Consider the following 21,527-nt stretch of genomic DNA (forward strand, 5'->3'; position numbering starts at 1 on the left):
ATTCTAACATTTTGTTAAATATTTATGGAAAATAAAGCACTAATAAACTCAGCAAAAAAAGAAACGTCCCTTTTTCAGGACCGACTTTCAAAGATAATTCGTAAAAATCCATCCCCAGAAAACTTCACAGATCTTCATTATAAAGGGTTTAAACACGGTTTCCCATGCTTGTTCAAAGAACCATAAACAATTAATGAACATGCACCTATGGAACGGTCGTGAAGACACTAACAGCTTACAGGCGGTAGGCAATTATGGTCACAGTTATGAAAAAACAACACCTGCACAGGATCGGTAAATCTGAACATCACACCTGCGGAACAGGTACAGGATGGCAACAACAACTGCCCGAGTTACACCAGGAATGCACAATCCCTCCATCAGTTTTCAGACTGTCCGCAATAGGCTGAGAGAGGCTGGACTGAGTGCTTGTAGGCCTGTTGCAAGGCAGGTCCTCACCAGACATCACAAAAAAATCAAGAGCACAAAAAGTGCTCTTCACTGACGAGTCGTGGTTTTGTCTCACCAGGGGTGATGGTCGGAGTCACGTTTATCGTTGAAGGAATGAGTGTCACCAAGGCCTGTACTCTGGAGGGAGATCGATTTGGAGGTGGAGGGTCCATCATGGTCTGGAGCGGTGTGTCACAGCATCATCGGACTGGGCTTGTTGTCATTGCAGGCAATCTCAACACTGTGCGTTACAGGGAAGACATCCTCCTCCCTCATGTGGTACCCTTCCTGCAGGCTCATCCTTATATGACCCTCCTGCATGACAATGCCACCAGCCAAACTGCTCGTTCTGTGTCTGATTTTCTGCAAGACACGAACGTCAGTGTTCTGCCATGGCCAGTGAAGATCCGGGATCGCAATCCCATTGAGCACGTCTGGGACCTGTTGGATCGGAGGGTGAGGGCTAGAGCCATTCCCCCCAGAAATGTCCGGGAACTTGCAGGTGCCTTGGTGGAAGAGTGGGGTAACATCTCACAGCAAGAACTGGCAAATCTGGTGCAGTCCATGAGGAGTAGATGCACTGCCGTACTGACTGTTCAAATCAAATCAAATGTATTTATATAGCCCTTCGTACATCAGCTGATATCTCAAAGTGCTGTACAGAAACCCAGCCTAAAACCCCAAACGGCAAGCAATGCAGGTGTAGAAGCACGGTGGCTAGGAAATACTCCCTAGAAAGGCCAAAACCTAGGAAGAAACCTAGAGAGGAACCAGGCTATGTGGGGTGGCCAGTCCTCTTCTGGCTGTGCCGGGTGGAGATTCTAACAGAACATGGCCAAGATGTTCAAATGTTCATAAATGACCAGCATGGTCAAATAATAATAATCACAGGCAGAACAGTTGAAATTGGAGCAACAGCACGGCCGGGTGAACTGGGGATAGCAAGGAGTCATCATGTTAGGTAATCCTGAGGCATGTTCCTAGGGCTCAGGTCCTCCGAGAGAGAGAAAGAAAGAGAGAATTAGAGAGAGCATACTTAAATTCACACAGGACACCGGATAGGACAGGAGAAGTACTCCAGATATAACAAACTGACCCTAGCCACCCGACACATAAACTACTGCAGCATAAATACTGGAGACTGAGACAAGAGGGGTCAGGAGACACTGTGGCTCCATCCGATGACACCCCCGGACAGGGCCAAACAGGAAGGAAATTTTGACCCCCCCCCCCTTTGTTCAGGGACACACTATTCCATTTCTGTTAGTCACATTTTTGTGGAACTTGTTCAGTTTATGTCTCAGTTGTTGAATTTTGTTATGTTCATACAAATATTTACACATGTTAAGTTTGCAGAAAATAAACGCAGTTGACAGTGAGAGGACGTTTATTTTTTTGCCGAGTTTATATCTTGATTACAGAAATATTCAACCCCCTGAGTCAATACATGTTACAATCACCATTTGTCAGCGATTACAGCTGTGAAGCTTTCTGGGTAAGTCTCTAAGAGCGTTGCAGAAAATGGATTGTACAATATTTGCACGTTATTCTTTAAAAAACTCTTCTGGCTCTGTCAAATTTGTTGTTGATCACTGATCACAGCCATTTTCAAGTCTTGCCATAGATTTTCAAGCAGATTTAAGTCACAACTGTAACTGGGCCACTCAGGAACATTCAATGTTGTCATGGTAAGCAATTCCTGTGTATATAGGCCGTCATTGAAAATAATAGTTTGTTTTTAATTGACTTGCCTAGTTAAAATAAGGTCAAATAAAAATATTTTAAAAATATCTCCAGTGACGAAGATTATGAAGCGTCCCTACATGATCTCCAGACCACTTAAAGTTAAATCATAGGGACATTTTTTATATTACCCACTAATATAACATACAGTGCCATCAGAAAGTATTCACACCCCCTTGACTTTTTCCACATTGTTGTGTGAAAGCCGGAATTTAAAAAGGATTCAAATCTATTTTTATTTGTCACATGCGCCAAATACAACAGGTGTAGGTAGACCTTACAGTGTAATGTCTACTTAAGCCCTTAACCAACAATGCTTTAAGAAGTAAAGAAAAAAAATGTGTTAAGTAAAAATGAGAAAAAGGTAACAAACAGCAGTGGTAAAATAGCAGTAGCGAGGCTATATACAGGGTGTACCAGTAGAGTCAATGTGCGGGGGCACCGGTAGTCAAGGTAATTGAGGTAATATGTACATGTTGGTAGAGTGAAAGTGACTATGCATGGATTATAAACAGAGTAGCAGCAGTGTAAAAGAGGGGTCTGGGTAGCCCTTTGATTAGCTGTTCAGGAGTCTTATGGCTTGGCAGTAGAAGCTGTTAAGAAGCCTTTTGGACCTCAACTTGGTGCTCCGGTACCACTTGCCATGCGGTAGCAGAGAGAACAGTTTATGACTAGAGGGGCTGGAGTCTTTGACCATTTTTAGGGCCTTCCTCTGACACTGCCTGGTATAGGAGGTCCTGGATGGCAGGAAGCTTGGCCCCAGTGAATTACTGGGCCGTACGCACTACCCTCTGTAGTGCCTTGCAGTCGGAGGCCGAGCAGTTGCCACACCAGGCAGTGATGCAACCAGTCAGGATGGTGCAGTTGTAGAACCTTTTGAGAATTCCAAATCTTTTCAGTCTTGAGGGGGTATAGGCTTTGCAGTGTCCTCTTCACGACTGTCTTAGTGTGTTTGAACCATGATAGTTTGTTGGTGATATCGACACCCTTGAACGTGAAGCTCTCAAACTGTTCTGCTACAGCCCGTCGATGAGAATTGGAGAATGCTCGGTCCTCCTTTTCCTGTAGTCCACAATCATCTCCTTTGTCTTGATCACGTTGCGGGAGAGGTTTTTGTCCTGGCACCACATGGCCAGGTCTCTGACCACCTCCCTATGAGCTGTCTCATCGTTGTCGGTGGTCAGGCCAACCACTGTAGTCTTCGGGCAAACTTGATGATGGTGTTGGGGTTGTGCATGGCCATGCAGTCATGAGCGAACAGGGAGTACCCGAGGGGCCCCCATGCTGAGGATCAGCGTGGCGGATGTGTTGTTCCCTACCCTTACCACCTGGGGGCTGCCCGTCAGGAAGTCCAGGATCCAGTTGCAGAGGGAGGTATTTAGTCCCAGGGTCTTTAGCGTAGTGATGAACTTTGAGGGCACTATGGTGTTGAACGCTTAGCTGTAGTCAATGAATAGCATTCTCACATAGGTGTTCCTTTTGTCCAGTTGGGAAGGGGCAGTGTGGAGTGCAATAGAGATTGCGTCATCTGTGGATCTGTGGGGGCGGTATGTAAATTGGAGTGGGTCTAGTGTTTCTGGGATAATGTTGTTATGTGAGCCATGACCAGCCTTTCAAAGCACTTCATGGCTACAGACGTGAGTGCTACGGGTCGGTAGTGATTAAGGCAGGTTACCTTAGTGTTCTTGGGCACAGAGACTATGGTGGTCTGCTTGAAACATGTTGCTATTACAGACTCAGTCAGGGACAGGTTGAAAATGTTAGTGAAGACAGTTGCCAGTTGGTCAGCGCATGCTTAGAGTACTAGTCCTGGTAATCCGCCTGGCCCTGCAGCCTTGTGAATGTTGACCTGTTTAAAGGTCTTACTCACATCGGCTACGGAGAGGTTGATCACACAGTCGTCCGGAACAGCTGATGCTCTAATGCATGTTTCAGTGTTACTTGCCAAGAAGCGAGCATAGAAATAATTTAGCTCGCCTGGTAGGTTCGTGTCACTGGACAGCTCGTGGCAGTGCTTCCCTCTGTAGTCTGTAATAGTTTGCCAGCCCTGCCACATCCAACGAGCGTCACAGCCAGTGTTGTACGATTCAATCTTAGTCCTGTATTGACGCTTTGCCTGTTTGATAGTTAAATATAGATTTTGGGTCGCCGGTTTACAAATAATATCCAATATTGTCAAAGTGGAATTATGTTTTTAAAAATGTTTACAAATGTATACAAAATGAAAAGCTGAAATGTCTTCAGTCAACAAGTATTCAACCCCTTTGTTATGGCTAGCCTAAAGTTCAGGAGTAATAATTTGCTTAACAAGTCACATGGACTTACTCTGTGCAATAATAATGTTATAACATGATTTTTGAATGACTACCTCATCCTTAATTACACTTTGGTTGGTGTATCAATACAAAGATGCATGTGTCCTTCCTAACTTAGTTGCAGGAGAGGAAGGAAACCGCTCAGGGATTTCACCATGAGGCCAATGGTGACTTTAGAGAGTTTAATGGCTGTGATAAGATAAAACTGAGGATGGACCAACAACAAAAGTACGTAATGTTACGATTCCAAAGCTATACGATACCACAGAGAACACGTTAATTATCACACATCTTGGATAATATTTGGGTTTTGTAGTAGACTTGAGCTGCAACAGATTTCCCAAGAAGATTTTCACATTTCTTCCAACCTTGTTATAATGACAACATGAAACATTTGTTCACAAAAATAGTTATCACATATTTTTTATTTATTTTTTTATTTCACCTTTATTTAACCAGGTAGGCTAGTTGAGAACAAGTTCTCATTTGCACCTGCGACCTGGCCAAGATAAAGCATAGCAGTGTGAACAGACAACACAGAGTTACACATGGAGTAAACAATTAACAAGTCAATAACACAGTAGAGAAAATAAAGGGGGAGTCTATATACAATGTGTGCAAAAGGCATGAGGAGGTAGGCGAATAATTACAATTTTGCAGATTAACACTGGAGTGATAAATGATCAGATGGTCATGTACAGGTAGAGATATTGGTGTGCAAAAGAGCAGAAAAGTAAATAAATAAAAACAGTATGGGGATGAGGTAGGTGAAAATGGGTGGGCTATTCACCAATAGACTATGTACAGCTGCAGCGATCGGTTAGCTGCTCAGATAGCTGATGTTTGAAGTTGGTGAGGGAGATAAAAGTCTCCAACTTCAGCGATTTTTGCAATTCGTTTCAGTCACAGGCAGCAGAGTACTGGAACGAAAGGCGGCCAAATGAGGTGTTGGCTTTAGGGTTGATCAGTGAGTTACACCTGCTGGAGCGCATGCTACGGATGGGTGTTGCCATCGTGACCTGATAAGAGATAAGGCTGAGCTTTACCAAGCATGGACTTGTAGATGACCTGGAGCCAGTGGGTCTGGCAACGAATATGTAGCGAGGGCCAGCCGACTAGAGCATACAAGTCGCAGTGGTGGGTGGTATAAGGTGCTTTAGTGACAATGGCACTGTGATAGACTGCATCCAGTTTGCTGAGTAGAGTGTTGGAAGCCATTTTGTAGATGACATCGCCAAAGTCGAGGATCGGGAGGAAATTCAGTTTTACTAGGGTAAGCTTGGCGGCGTGAGTGAAGGAGGCTTTGTTGCGGAATAGAAAGCCGACTCTTGATTTGATTTTCGATTGGAGATGTTTGATATGAGTCTGGAAGGAGAGTTTGCAGTCTAGCCAGACACCTAGGTACTTATAGATGTCCACATATTCAAGGTCGGAACCATCCAGGATGGTGATGCTAGTCAGGCGTGCGGGTGCAGGCAGCGAACGGTTGAAAAGCATGCATTTGGTTTTACTAGCGTTTAAGAGCAGTTGGAGGCCACGGAAGGAGTGTTGTATGGCATTGAAGCTCGTTTGGAGGTTAGATAGCACAGTGTCCAATGACGGGCCGAAAGTATATAGAATGGTGTCTTCTGCGTAGAGGTGGATCAGGGAATCGCCCGCAGCAAGAGCAACATCATTGATATATACAGAGAAAAGAGTCGGCCTGAGAATTGAACCCTGTGGCACCCCCCTAGAGACTGCCAGAGGACCGGACAGCATGCCCTCCGATTTGACACACTGAACTCTGTCTGCAAAGTAATTGGTGAACCAGGCAAGGCAGTCATCCGAAAAACCGAGGCTACTGAGTCTGCCGATAAGAATATGGTGATTGACAGAGTCGAAAGCCTTGGCAAGGTCGATGAAGACGGCTGCACAGTACTGTCTTTTATCGATGGCGGTTATGATATCGTTTAGTACCTTGTGTGGCTGAGGTGCACCCGTGACCGGCTCGGAAACCAGATTGCACAGCGGAGAAGGTACGGGGGGATCCGAGATGGTCAGTGACCTGTTTGTTGACTTGGCTTTCGAAGACCTTAGATAGGCATGGCAGGATGGATATAGGTCTGTAACAGTTTGGGTCCAGGGTGTCTCCCCTTTGAAGAGGGGGATAACTGCGGCAGCTTTCCAATCCTTGGGGATCTCAGACGATATGAAAGAGAGGTTGAACAGGCTGGTAATAGGGGTTGCGACAATGGCGGCGGATAGTTTCAGAAATAGAGGGTCCAGATTGTCAAGCCCAGCTGATTTGTACGGGTCCAGGTTTTGCAGCTCTTTCAGAACATCTGCTATCTGGATTTGGGTAAAGGAGAACCTGGAGAGGCTTGGGCGAGGAGCTGCGGGGGGCGGAGCTGTTGGCCGAGGTTGGAGTAGCCAGGCGGAAGGCATGGCCAGCCGTTGAGAAATGCTTATTGAAGTTTTCGATAATCATGGATTTATCAGTGGTGACCGTGTTACCTAGCCTCAGTGCAGTGGGCAGCTGGGAGGAGGTGCTCTTGTTCTCCATGGACTTCCCAGTGTCCCAGAACTTTTTGGAGTTGGAGCTACAGGATGCAAACTTCTGCCTGAAGAAGCTGGCCTTAGCTTTCCTGACTGACTGCGTGTATTGGTTCCTGACTTCCTGAACAGTTGCATATCACGGGGACTATTCGATGCTATTGCAGTCCGCCACAGGATGTTTTTGTGCTGGTCGAGGGCAGTCAGGTCTGGAGTGAACCAAGGGCTGTATCTGTTCTTAGTTCTGCATTTTTTGAACGGAGCATGCTTATCTAAAATGGTGAGGAAGTTACTTTTAAAGAATGACCAGGCATCCTCAACTGACGGGATGAGGTCAATGTCCTTCCAGGATACCCGGGCCAGGTCAATTAGAAAGGCCTGCTCACAGAAGTGTTTTAGGGAGCGTTTGACAGTGATGAGGGGTGGTTGTTTGACTGCGGCTCCGTAGCGGATACAGGCAATGAGGCAGTGATCGCTGAGATCCTGGTTGAAGACAGCGGAGGTGTATTTAGAGGGCCAGTTGGTCAGGATGACGTCTATGAGGGTGCCCTTGTTTACAGAGTTAGGGTTGTACCTGGTGGGTTCCTTGATGATTTGTGTGAGATTGAGGGCATCTAGCTTAGATTGTAGGACTGCCGGGGTGTTGAGCATATCCCAGTTTAGGTCACCTAACAGAACAAACTCTGAAGCTAGATGGGGGGCGATCAATTCACAAATGGTGTCCAGGGCACAGCTGGGAGCTGAGGGGGTCGGTAGCAGGCGGCAACAGTGAGACTTATTTCTGGAGAGAGTAATTTTCGAAATTAGTAGTTCGAACTGTGTGGGAATGGACCTGGAAAGTATGACATTACTTTGCAGGCTATCTCTGCAGTAGACTGCAACTCCTCCCCCTTTGGCAGTTCTATCTTGACGGAAGATGTTATAGTTGGGTATGGAAATCTCTGAATTTTTGGTGGCCTTCCTGAGCCAGGATTCAGACACGGCAAGGACATCAGGGTTAGCAGAGTGTGCTAAAGCAGTGAGTAAAACAAACTTAGGGAGGAGGCTTCTGATGTTGACATGCATGAAACCAAGGCTTTTTCGATCCACATCACCTGCGGAACAGAGAAGGAGTAGTATGAGGGTGCGGCTAAAGGCTATCAAAACTGGTCGCCTAGAGCGTTGGGGACAGAGAATAAGAGGAGCAGGTTTCTGGGCATGGTAGAATATATTCAGGGCATAATGCGCAGACAGGGGTATGGTGGGGTGCGGGTACAGCGGAGGTAAGCCCAGGCACTGGGTGATGATGAGAGAGGTAGTATCTCTGGACATGCTGGTTGTAATGGGTGAGGTCACCGCATGTGTGGGAGGTGGGACAAATTAGGTATCAGGGGTATGAAGAGTGGAACTAGGGGCTCCATTGTGAACTAAAACAATGATAACTAACCTGAACAACAGTATACAAGGCATATTGACATTTGAGAGAGACATACAGCGAGGCATACAGTGATCACAGGTGTTGAATTGGGAAAGCTAGCTAAAACAGTAGGTGAGACAACAACAGCTAATCAGCTAGCACAACAACAGCAAGTAAAATGGCGTTGACTTAGGCAACGGGGCCGACAGATAAAACAAACAAGCAGAATGGAGTACCGTGATTAATGGACAGTCCAGCGTGCATCAGCTATGTAGCCAAGAGATCAGTGTCCAGGGGGCAGCGGTGGATGGGGCAGGGAAGCTGGACTGGCGAGTGTTATCCAGGTAAAAAGTAAATAACCATGACTAAATAGCATGTAGCTAGTTAGCTGGTTAGCTTCTGGAGGTTCTTGAGTGTGTTCTAAAAATTAAAAAAATAATAGCGATTCCGTATCACATTGGGTGAGGCAGGTTTCCGGAAGGTATAAACAAATAAAAAAATCGAAAAGAGATAGAAAGTAAATATGGGTCCAGTGAGTGTTTGGGACGCGGCGATTCAGACGGTTAGCAGGCCTGTGCTAACAAGCTAACAGTTCGTAGGCCTGGGCTAAACAAGGTAGCAGTTAGCGGACCGGAGCTAGACAAGCTAGCAGTTAGCAGGCCGAATTAGCAAGCAAGGAGATAGCGAGGGCTAGAGAGTTAGCCTTTGGGGGACGTCGCGATGGGGTGAGTCTGTTTATTCCTCTTCATGCGGTGACATCGATAGACCGGTCGTGGGCCCGGGTATTGTAGCCCAGGAGTATGCTACGGTGGTAGCACAGGTGCTCTGGCCGGGCTAGCTTCAAGCTAAGTGGGTGGAAACGCTAGCCAGGAGTAATCATCCGGGGTTGCGGATTAGCTAGATAGCTAGTTGTGAAGATCCAGCTGAAAAATGTTCCGTTTGCGGTGGGAATCGGGGGATGAAAAATAAATAGGTCCGTTATGCTCTGGTTAGAGTCGCGTTGTTCGAACTGGAGAGAGTTTTCGGGCTAAAGGTTAGCTGATGACCGGTTAGCTGAAGACCGCTAGCATAGCTGGTGGTTAGCTGGCTAGCTTCAGTTGAGGGGTTCCGGTTCCGAAGTAAATATAAATACTTTAGGAAAAATAGCTACATTGGGTGAGGCGGGTTGCAGGAGAGTATTTGGAAGCTTAGGTTTAGCAAAATGTTTTTAAAGAGATATGCGAAGAAAAATATGTAAAAATAAAAAAGAAACGATATATACAAGGGACACGACACAACGACTTATTGCTGCGCCATCTTAGTGTTATTTAACCCTATTAATCGTAGGAATTAGTGGTTTTGGGGTTTATTTATCCCTCCCGAGTGGCACAGTGGTCTAAGACACTGCATATCAGTGCAAGAGGCGCCACTGCAGTACCTGGTTTGAATCCAGGCTGCATCACATCTGGCCGTGATTGGGAGTCCCATAGGGTGGTGCAAAATTGGCCCCGATTCGTCTGGTCATTGTAAATAATTTGTTCTTAACTGACTTGCCTAGTTGAATAAACATAAAAAATATATAGGTTTTAACCATACTCCCCCGGCCAGAAGATACTATCGTCTATAGGAGATAAAGGTAGTTAGCATCTATGTATGGGCTATTGCTAACCTACCTCTTCCAATCTTCATCATTTCCTTATCTCTGCCTTTATGTAGAACACAAGATGCTGTCCGTTGGCCCGACGGAACCTTGGTCATTGAGGGAGAAACTATGCCTAGCCTCCTCTGTTATGAGGAGCGGAGACCAAAACTGGTAAACAAACACACACTACCAACTTTTTCCCATCTGTCACTCTGTCTGCATCTACATGTTTTTCTTTCTCTAGTGTGCATTGTAAACTTTTCTACATGGTCATTTGTGTACACTTCTTGATTGTCCTCCTGCCTTTCAGGGTGTCTGTCAGCAGAGCCATCAAGCCTTTCTCAGAGCATGGCCGCCCTCCAGACTGGTTTTCTCAGAAGGTATGAGACAGACACGCTGTGACACAACAATTAATCTCTGTCATGATGAACAAGGTTAAAAGGTCAGCTACTGTATATGAGCACATGACCAAAAGCATGTGGACACCTGCTAGTCGAACATCTCATTCTAAAATTATGGACATTAATATGGAGTTGGTCCCCCATTTGCTGCTATAACAACCTCCACTCTTCTGGGAAGGCTTTCCACTAGACGTTAGAACATTGCTGTGGGGACGTTCTTCCATTCAGCCATGAGCATTAGTGAGGTCGGCGCTGATGTTGGGCGATTAGGCCTATCTCGAAGTCGGTGTTCCAATTTATCCTAAAGGTGTTCGATTGGGTTGAGGTCAGGGCTCTGTGCAGGCCAGTCAAGTTCTTCCACACCGATCTCGAGAAACCATTTCTGTATGGACCTCGCTTTGTGCAATTTTCATGCTAAAACAGAATCGTCTAGAATGTCATTTTATTCTGTAGCGTTAAGATGTCCCTTCACTGAAACTAACGGGCCTAGCCCGAACCATGAAAAACAGCCCCAGACCATTATTCCTCCTCCACCAAACTTTACAGTTTTCACTATGCATTCGGCAGGTAGTGTTCTCCTGGTATCCACCAAACCCAGATTCGTCCGTCGGACTGCCAGGTGGTGAAGCATGACTAATCACTCCAGAGAACGCTTTTCCACTGCTCCAAAGTCTAATGGTGCCGAGCTTTAAACCACTCCCAGCCGACACTTGGCATTGCACATGGTGATTTTAGGCTTGTGTGCGCCTGCTCGGCCATGGAAACCCATTTCATGAAGCTCCCGACCAACAGTTATTGTGCTGAAGTTGTTTCCAGAGGCAGTTTGGAACTCAGTAGTGAGTTTTGCAACCAAGGACAGACTATTTTTACACACTATGCGCTTCAGCACTCGGCAGTCCCATTCTGTGAGCTTGTGTGGCCTACCACTTTGCGGCTGAGCTGTTGTTGCTCCTAGACGTTTCCAATTCATAATAACAGCACTTACAGTTGTTCAAGGCAGCTCTAGTGGGGCAGAAATTTGACAAACTGACTTGTTGGAAAGGTGGCATCCAATGACGGTGCCACTTTGAAAGTCACTGAGCTCTTCAGGAAGGCCATTCTACTGCCAATGTTTGTCTATGGAGGTTGCATGGCCGTGTACTCAATTTTATACACCTGTCAGCAACTGGTGTGGCTGAAATAGCCAAATCCACTAATTTGGAGGGGTGTCCACATACATTTGTGTGTATATATTATGTATATAACTTGCTGTCTGTGTCTCTGACCCCCACAGCACTGTGCCTCTCAGTACTCTGAGCTGCTGGAGACCACAGAGGCTCCAAAGTGAGTACACAAACATACACATGCACTTTATTGGAGTATTCTGTTGCGTAGGCAGCTCTCCAGCTGTCATCAGAGCAGTTCCCACATAGTGTAATCATGTGTCTAATGTACATTGCTGTTTCAGGCGTAAGCGTGGGGAAAAGGGTGAGGTGGTGGAGACCATCGAGGATGTAATCGTTCGAAGACTTACTGCCGAGAGGATAGAGGAGCTGAAGAAACTACTGAGAGAGACACAGGACAAATACAGGTCAAGACATATGGGCACTCTTGCTCACACACCCATTCAATCTCTCACTCTGTCTTTCTGTCTCTCTCTCTCTCTTGTTATCTCTCTCACATTACACACACACACACTCATGCACTCTCCCGCTCTCACACATTAAACCCATCGCGCTAAATGCATAGCCAATGTTTCTGTTCAAAGCCATTGTAGATGACAATGTGACCTCTACTTCCTGCTCTGACAGGAAGCTGAAGAAGGAGGTGGATCTGATCCAGACCGGACATCTGGACTCCCGGCTGGAGGATCTGTGGACAGAAGTATCACAGTAAGAAACCGGTCTGTCTGTCCACCTGTCTGTCTCTCGATTTGTGTCTGCATGTCTGTCTGTCCACCAGTGTCTTTGTGTTTATTTGTTGTATACACTACGTTGTGATTCAGAGTGTACATTCTGTACCAGATTTAGCAGTGAAGATTGTGTTTTAAAATGGTTTTGTTTGGAAGGAAAAAGAAGCAGGATGAGGATGAGGCAGATCTTAAGAGGAAGGCCACAGATACAGCCTATCAGGGTAAGCTTTGGCCTAATAGTAATAATAATCATCCAAATGTTTGGGCACCACTGATTGGACCAATGATTAAGCTCAGGAACTACTAGTGATAACAACCTGTACTCTCTGATCTCAGCTCGCCAAGCAGTTAAGAACACACCCAAGCGGGTGCCCAGTGTCACTGTACGCTCCCCTCTGGGTGCCAGTCCCACGAGCATGGAGGCACAGACAGATACCCCCACACCCCCAACAGACACAGCCATGCCCCAGGCAGAGGAGACCTCTGGCACTACTGTGGTAAGGGAAGGACCCAAGTACTGGTCATCATATGCCTGCTTTGTTTAGATTTTTGTCTTCAACAGTTGTTGATGTGTGTATTGGTAGCAAATGACAAGTGACTTGCGTATTCTGTATTCAAGCACTGCCTTGCACTTCCATCAGCATGCACGAAATGGGTCAAATACGGTATAAGAATAATTCTATCAGTATTGGAAGGAATACAGTGGAAGTGCTGTGGTCTATTAAATAGAGGAGGATGGGTTTTTTTCTCCCCCATTCTGTCCACGTAGGCCCAGGGGGTGGCTGTGTTTCTACCATCGTCGGATGCTCCAATGGTGCTGCCTAAGGAGGGAAGCCTTGGGTCTCTGGTAGATGACTCCTCACAGAAGAGGCTCCTTAGTCAGAAGTCCACGCCGCCTCCCTCCCCTCTCCTCTCAGAGCTGCTGAAAAAAGGAAGCCTGATTTCTGCTAGCCCCAGACTGGTGAGAAATACAGAGGGATTTTTTTTTTAAATGGATGATTTGCAGTAATAAGGGATGAAATTATTGGATTATTTTGTGTTATATTGGATTATATTGGGTGGATCTGTTTTAGGGAGAGAGTCCAGATTAAGTTTGACTTCACAAGCTACTGGTGTTGGAAATGTTTCAACTTGATCACTCTCTTGTTGCTGAGAATTTTGCTGCACCGCAGGAAATGCAGATGAGCTCCGTGATTTAATAATAATATAATAATATATATGCCATTTAGCTGACGCTTTTATCCAAAGCGACTTACAGTCATGTGTGCATACATTCTACGTATGGGTGGTCCCGGGAATCGAACCCACTACCCTGGCGTTACAAGCGCCATGCTCTACCAACTGAGCCACAGAAGGACCAAGCATTTACATAAATTCACTGAAAACCCACACTAACACATGGTTATATTAAAGCGACACTCAGCAGTTGCTACATACATTTTTTGACTTCTAAATGAATGATATGTACCCATTGATTCTTGAAGAATATAACTTATAAATGCCTCATGAGCTTAGTTCAACTGTCATAGCCCATCAGAACTACAAATATAATCTTGTTTAACTCCAATATTTGTAAATAAAGCAAATGTAAACGGCATTGTCTCAAAATATGGTTAAAACTATGATTTTTGACATAATGGATGGTCAATCCTTGCATCCATAGCTCTGTCTGCATTTTAGAGTGGTTACATTTCTCCAGCCCCATCCATCAGCTTTTTATTGAAACAAACTTTATTGTTTCAACTGCGAATTTCCCCTTTAACAATATTGCACTTTTCATGTAGCCTACTTTTGGCCAGCTAATAGGCTAACCACAGATCACGCAATATTATGGACTAAACATTCAATACCTGTTGCTACAGAATTCAATTTCTGTGACCATAAAGGTCAAATTCAGATCCTACATCTGTACCAAGCCGCTCAGTAAAAACAGTTGAATCAGGGATATTGTGTGTTGTTGATGTAATCTCTCTGGGTCAGGTGGTGGAGGGGGATGTTGCTGCTACAGGACTGGCTAATGGAGGAGTTCCCACTACAACCCTTGATATCTCAGCAGGCTTTGAGGTCGCCTGCTCCGGTAACTATAGCAACCGTGATATAACCCGACACGCTAGCTGGCTGACTGTTACGTGTTTGGGTTGATTGGTATTTTAGTTGAGTGCTATATGTGCTGGTGTGTGCTTCTGTGCTTTAAATGTTTTTTAGAAGTAAAGTGTGTGACTTGGTCCTTTTATTAGATGTAGTTTGTTGAGTCCAACATGAAGAATTAGCCCCCCACTGCCCCACCCAACACAGTTTAAAACTGTCTCTCATCTGTTTCTCCTCCCCTCTCTCCCAAACTGTCTGTTTCTCTCTCTCTCCTACACTGTCTGCCTGTCAGTGTTTCTCTCTTCCTCCCACACTGTCAGTCTGTCAGTGTTTCTCTCTAAACCCAGCTGTCTCTCTCTCCCACATTATCTGTCAGTGTTTCTCTCTAAACCCAGCTGTCTCTCTCTCCCACATTATCTGTCAGTGTTTCTCTCTAAACCCAGCTGTCTCTCTCTCCCACATTGTCTGTCAGTGTTTCTCTCTAAACCCAGCTGTCTCTCTCTCCCACATTATCTGTCAGTGTTTCTCTCTAAACCCAGCTGTCTCTCTCTCCCACATTATCTGTCAGTTTTTCTCTCTAAACCCAGCTGTCTCTCTCTCCCACATTGTCTGTCAGTGTTTCTCTCTAAACCCAGCTGTCTCTCTCTCCCACATTGTCTGTCAGTGTTTCTCTCTAAACCCAGCTGTCTCTCTCTCCCACATTATCTGTCAGTGTTTCTCTCTAAACCCAGCTGTCTCTCTCTCCCACATTGTCTGTCAGTGTTTCTCTCTAAACACAGCTGTCTCTCTCTCCCACATTATCTGTCAGTGTTTCTCTCTAAACCCAGCTGTCTCTCTCTCCCACATTATCTGTCAGTGTTTCTCTCTAAACCCAGCTGTCTCTCTCTCCCACATTATCTGTCAGTGTTTCTCTCTAAACCCAGCTGTCTCTCTCTCCCACATTATCTGTCAGTGTTTCTCTCTAAACCCAGCTGTCTCTCTCTCCCACATTATCTGTCAGTGTTTCTCTCTAAACCCAGCTGTCTCTCTCTCCCACATTATCTGTCAGTGTTTCTCTCTAAACCCAGCTGTCTCTCTCTCCCACATTATCTGTCAGTGTTTCTCTCTAAACCCAGCTGTCTCTCTCTCCCACATTATCTGTCAGTGTTTCTCTCTAAACCCAGCTGTCTCTCTCTCCCACATTATCTGTCAGTGTTTCTCTCTAAACCCAGCTGTCTCTCTCTCCCACATTATCTGTCAGTGTTTCTCTCTAAACCCAGCTGTCTCTCTCTCCCACATTATCTGTCAGTATTTCTCTCTAAACCCAGCTGTCTCTCTCTCCCACATTATCTGTCAGTGTTTCTCTCTAAACCCAGCTGTCTCTCTCTCCCACATTATCTGTCAGTGTTTCTCTCTAAACCCAGCTGTCTCTCTCTCCCACATTATCTGTCAGTGTTTCTCTCCAAACCCAGCTGTCTCTCTCTCCCACATTATCTGTCAGTGTTTCTCTCTAAACCCAGCTGTCTCTCTCTCCCACATTGTCTGTCAGTGTTTCTCTCTAAACCCAGCTGTCTCTCTCTCCCACATTGTCTGTCAGTGTTTCTCTCTAAACCCAGCTGTCTCTCTCTCCCACATTGTCTGTCAGTGTTTCTCTCTAAACCCAGCTGTCTCTCTCTCCCACATTATCTGTCAGTGTTTCTCTCTAAACCCAGCTGTCTCTCTCTCCCACATTGTCTGTCAGTGTTTCTCTCTAAACCCAGCTGTCTCTCTCTCCCACATTATCTGTCAGTGTTTCTCTCTAAACCCAGCTGTCTCTCTCTCCCACATTATCTGTCAGTTTTTCTCTCTAAACCCAGCTGTCACTCTCCCACATTATCTGTCAGTGTTTCTCTCTAAACCCAGCTGTCTCTCTCTCCCACATTGTCTGTCAGTGTTTCTCTCTAAACCCAGCTGTCTCTCTCTCCCACATTATCTGTCAGTGTTTCTCTCTAAACCCAGCTGTCTCTCTCTCCCACATTATCTGTCAGTGTTTCTCTCTAAACCCAGCTGTCTCTCTCTCCCACATTGTCCGTCAGTGTTTCTCTCTAAACACAGCTGTCTCTCTCTCCCACATTATCTGTCAGTGTTTCTCTCTAAACCCAGCTGTCTCTCTCTCCCACATTATCTGTCAGTGTTTCTCTCTAAACCCAGCTGTCTCTCTCTCCCACATTGTCCGTCAGTGTTTCTCTCTAAACACAGCTGTCTCTCTCTCCCACATTATCTGTCAGTGTTTCTCTCTAAACCCAGCTGCCTCTCTCTCCCACATTATCTGTCAGTGTTTCTCTCTAAACCCAGCTGTCTCTCTCTCCCACATTATCTGTCAGTGTTTCTCTCTAAACCCAGCTGTCTCTCTCTCCCACATTATCTGTCAGTGTTTCTCTCAAAACCCAGCTGTCTCTCTCTCCCACATTATCTGTCAGTGTTTCTCTCTAAACCCAGCTGTCTCTCTCTCCCACATTATCTGTCAGTGTTTCTCTCTAAACCCAGCTGTCTCTCTCTCCCACATTATCTGTCAGTGTTTCTCTCTAAACCCAGCTGTCTCTCTCTCCCACATTATCTGTCAGTGTTTCTCTCTAAACCCAGCTGTCTCTCTCTCCCACATTATCTGTCAGTGTTTCTCTCTAAACCCAGCTGTCTCTCTCTCCCCACATTATCTGTCAGTGTTTCTCTCTAAACCCAGCTGTCTCTCTCTCCCACATTATCTGGCAGTGTTTCTCTCTAAACCCAGCTGTCTCTCTCTCCCACATTATCTGTCAGTGTTTCTCTCTAAACCCAGCTGTCTCTCTCTCCCACATTATCTGTCAGTGTTTCTCTCTCAACCCACCTGTCTCTCTCTCCCACATTATCTGTCAGTGTTTCTCTCTAAACCCAGCTGTCTCTCTCTCCCACATTATCTGTCAGTGTTTCTCTCTAAACCCAGCTGTCTCTCTCTCCCACATTATCTGTCAGTGTTTCTCTCTAAACCCAGCTGTCTCTCTCTCCCACATTATCTGTCAGTGTTTCTCTCTAAACCCAGCTGTCTCTCTCTCCCACATTATCTGGCAGTGTTTCTCTCTAAACCCAGCTGTCTCTCTCCCACATTGTCTGTCAGTGTTTCTCTCGAAACCCAGCTGTCTCTCTCTCCCACATTATCTGTCAGTGTTTCTCTCGAAACCCAGCTGTCTCTCTCTCCCACATTATCTGTCAGTGTTTCTCTCCAAACCCAGCTGTCTCTCTCTCCCACATTATCTGGCAGTGTTTCTCTCTAAACCCAGCTGTCTCTCTCCCACATTGTCTGTCAGTGTTTCTCTCGAAACCCAGCTGTCTCTCTCTCCCACATTATCTGTCAGTGTTTCTCTCCAAACCCAGCTGTCTCTCTCTCCCACATTATCTGTCAGTGTTTCTCTCCAAACCCAGCTGTCTCTCTCTCCCACATTATCTGTCAGTGTTTCTCTCCAAACCCAGCTGTCTCTCTCGCTCTAGAAAGGGAAGAAATATCTACAGTGGCAAAAAAAAGTATGTTGAACCCTTTGGAACTACCTGGATTTCTGCATACATTGGTCATAAAATTTGATCTGATCTTCATCTAAGTCACAACAATAGACAAACACAGTCTGCTTTATTAAACTAATAACACACAAGCAATTATATGTTTTAATGTTTTTATTGAACATCATGTAAACATTCAATGTGGAGGGTGGGAAAAGTATGTGAACCCTTGGCTTTAATAACTGGTTGACCCTCCTTTGGCAGCAGTAAACTCAACCAAACGTTTTCTGTAGTTGTGGATCAGACCTGCACAACGGTCAGGTGGAATTTTGGACCATTCATATTTATAAAACTGTTTCAGTTCAGCAATATTCTTAGGATGTCTGGTGTGAACTAGAGGTCGACCGATTATGATTTTTCAACGCCGATACCAATTATTGGTGTAGCTCCCTTCAGTAACCACGAGCACAACCGTTCCTTGATTTTAACTGGCGGCTTTATTCTGTAGTTTTAGTCAGAATTATCACCTTCCGTGAGAACTATAAAGTAAATGAAAAATACAGTTAAGCACACTCTTACGACCTTATCTTACGAGTGACTTATTAGCTTGGTATAACTCTGAAGTGCTTACATACATAACAGTTTAACCGGCGTTATAACAGGTTCAGATTAACACATGAATAAAGGAACAAATACCTCATTGGCTGCTTATTACAGAAGGGAGGAAATCAAACTTCACACTTATTATTCCTGGCATGAATTCACACTTCATCCTAACATACACTCTTCAACCTTTATGAACTACACCCGATGACATGAAAACTTAGCTAACGCAGCGCAGGATTGCCTTCCCTCCAAAGGTGTGTTGCTACAATAAGGATCCCCGTTACAACAGTATTAGCTACGTAGTTCCGCTTGTATTATCATTTCCCCCGCACAGCGGACACATAAACAATTCAAACAAAAGACAACGACATAACCTGTAAGTCTAACTGTCAGTTACACTCCCACCAATCACCAGTGATTTCTGTGAAAGGGTCTGCAGGTTTCTTGATCGGCTTCCAGGAGGGTGACTGTCTTATGGATGGGCCTCTCCAGACAGGTGGGTTTGGTGATGCGTTTACCTCTCTCATCTTCGGTTGAGTCGCTGATCAGTAACTTGAATCTTCTCACCCGGCCATCCTGTCCCGGGTACACTTCTGTAACCTTTGCCAATTTCCACTGGTTGCGTGGTGCAGTATCATCTTGCAAAATGACAATGTCATTAATCCTTGCGTTTCTTCTGTCTTTACTCCATTTCTGTCTGTGTTGGAGGTTTAATGCGTTGAATACGGTTAGCTACAAAGACGTGGAATCTTCTGGCTTCATTGTTGATGTAGCCAAGAACTACCTTCGACTCTGTCCAGAAGTATTCCTGTAGACCTTGTATCTCTAACTCCTTTTTGAGCATGTCACTTGTTCGAACAGCTACCACCGCTGCTGAAAGTTCCAGTCGTGGTATGGTCGTAACCTTGGAAGGGGCGACTCTCGACTTTGCCATAACTAGGGAGCAATGAACTTCTCCTGCGGTGCTGATTGTTCTGAGGTATGAGCACTCTCCATAACCTGAGGTACTAGCGTCGGAGAAGTGATGGAGCTCATAACTCTGCACCTCCTTGAAACTTGATGGCAAGTAGCTTCGTTGGATCCTTACTTCAGACAAGTTTTGTAGACCTTGGAGCCAGAATTCCCACTGGGAACGTAGGTCATCTGGAAGGGGGTCATCCCAGTCGATTCTGTCACGACACATCCGCTGCAAGATCTGCTTCCCCACCAGGACAAAGGGTGCCACAAACCCAAGCGGATCATATACAGAGGCTACTGTAGACAACACTCCTCTTCTTGTGAGTGGGCGTTCCTTGACAACTACTCTAAACTGGAACTCGTCTGATGTGACACACCACAGTACACCAAGCGCTCTCTCCATGTGTGGTTCACCCAGAGCCATATCCAGGTCTTTGGCACCCTTGGCACGTTCTTCCTTGGGAATTGTGTTAGAGATAAACTTGTGCAACCGAAGTTTGCCGATGCTGCAAAGCTCTCTTGCTTCTTTCCCCAGCTGGGCCGCTTCAGCTTCAGACGATACGCTCGTCAACCCATCATCAACACAAAAGTTCCTTTCTATGAACTGGATAGACTTCTCGCTGAAGCTTCCTCGTCCTTCGGCAGCAAGATGTTTGAGACCATAGTTGGCGCAACCAGGAGATGAAGCTGCGCCGAACAAGTGGACCTTCATACGATACGCTGAGGGTTGAGACTCTAGATCTCCGTTCTCCCACCAAAGGAACCGTAGATAATCTTGGTCTTCTGCTTTCACATGAAACTGGTGGAACATGCACTCTACGTCACACATGATTGCAACTGGACCCTTACGAAAACGACAAAGGATGCCCAGCAATGTGTTTGTCAACTCTGGACCGGTAAGGAGATGATCATTCAAGGACGTCTCTCGAAACTTAGCTGAGCAGTCAAAGACGACTCGTATCTTCCCAGGCTTTTGTGGGTGATAAACTCCATGGTGCGGGATGTACCATGCTGGATGCTTGTTAATTTCCTCTTTAGAGACCTTCTCAACATCTCCACAAGCTATAGTCTCTTCCATGAATGCTGTGTAGTCCTTGTAGTACTGCTTGTCTCTCCTTAGGCTCCTTTCCAGGCACTTGAGTCGGTGAACTGCACATGTTTTATTGTTCGGCAGATTGGGTCTTTCTTCCTTAAACGGCAGCGGCATCTCATAATGTCCATTGTCCTTACGTCTGATGCCCTCTTTCATTTTCTTCAGGAACCGGATATCCTCTTGAGATATGAGGTCCTCTTCTGCAGCTCTCTCGTTGAAGTCAGATTCAAGCGTCTTGATAATGTCCAGTGTTGTGATTACCTCTCTTGCATGTGTTCTACAAACATAGTGTACTTGATTTGTGAGGTTGGAAGAAGATTGAAGGCTTGGCATCACCTGTCTAACGATAACCCGATGACTCACTCCAATAGGGTCGCCATAGTCGATACATGGATTTCCATAGCCGACTATGCTCCAGCCAAGATCTGTTCTCTGAGCAAAAGGCTGATTTCCCTTACCAGACACAATTTCTCTTGGAAGGAGAGCCTGGGAGCAGTTGTAGCCAATTAAGAGACCGACATCACAGCTCTGTTGAGGAGCAATCTCCTCTGCAATGTGTTCAAGATGAGACCATGCTCTTGCAGTCTCTGGAGTAGGAATATGATCTCTGTTTGCAGGAATAAACTCTCTCGAGTAGGTCGTTGGCAGAGGGATTTTCTTCTCCAAGTAAAACCCTCTAACCTGCAAACCAGACAGCTTCTGGCAGGGCACAGTGGTATTTCTTGAAGCCATTGTAGAGAGTTTCAGTTGGACTGGCACCTTCCTTGTATTGAGAGCCTTTGTTGTCTCTTCAAGGATAAAAGTGGTGTCGCTCTGGGTGTCAAGAAGTGCATACACAAGAACTTCACGATCTGGCTCACTTGTGGTTGACACCCATACTGGAATGATTGTGGAGGTGTGAGTGTTAATGTCCCTTACGACTCTGTTAGATATGGCCTCACTTGACGC

At 45.6% G+C, this 21,527-nt stretch overlaps 1 protein-coding gene across 3 annotated transcripts in view; it reads left to right on the forward strand.

Moving 5' to 3' along the window:
• Positions 1 to 21,527, forward strand: part of LOC118383583 (bromodomain-containing protein 8-like) — a 64,341-nt gene that overhangs the window by 3,576 nt on the left and 39,238 nt on the right. For 2 of the 3 annotated variants that reach the window (XM_052513352.1, XM_052513360.1), the window contains exons 2-11: positions 530 to 952; positions 10,132 to 10,228; positions 10,368 to 10,437; positions 11,732 to 11,781; positions 11,906 to 12,028; positions 12,249 to 12,329; positions 12,506 to 12,570; positions 12,686 to 12,846; positions 13,119 to 13,310; positions 14,330 to 14,426. In XM_052513352.1, coding sequence (XP_052369312.1) covers positions 530 to 952; positions 10,132 to 10,228; positions 10,368 to 10,437; positions 11,732 to 11,781; positions 11,906 to 12,028; positions 12,249 to 12,329; positions 12,506 to 12,570; positions 12,686 to 12,846; positions 13,119 to 13,310; positions 14,330 to 14,426 — 1,359 coding nt within the window. The remainder of the gene's footprint in view (positions 1 to 529; positions 953 to 10,131; positions 10,229 to 10,367; positions 10,438 to 11,731; positions 11,782 to 11,905; positions 12,029 to 12,248; positions 12,330 to 12,505; positions 12,571 to 12,685; positions 12,847 to 13,118; positions 13,311 to 14,329; positions 14,427 to 21,527) is intronic. The other variant, XM_052513361.1, reaches the window with a different exon arrangement.

Source organism: Oncorhynchus keta, chromosome 4 (assembly GCF_023373465.1).
Source record: "Oncorhynchus keta strain PuntledgeMale-10-30-2019 chromosome 4, Oket_V2, whole genome shotgun sequence".
NCBI classification, from domain to species: Eukaryota; Metazoa; Chordata; class Actinopteri; order Salmoniformes; family Salmonidae; genus Oncorhynchus; species Oncorhynchus keta.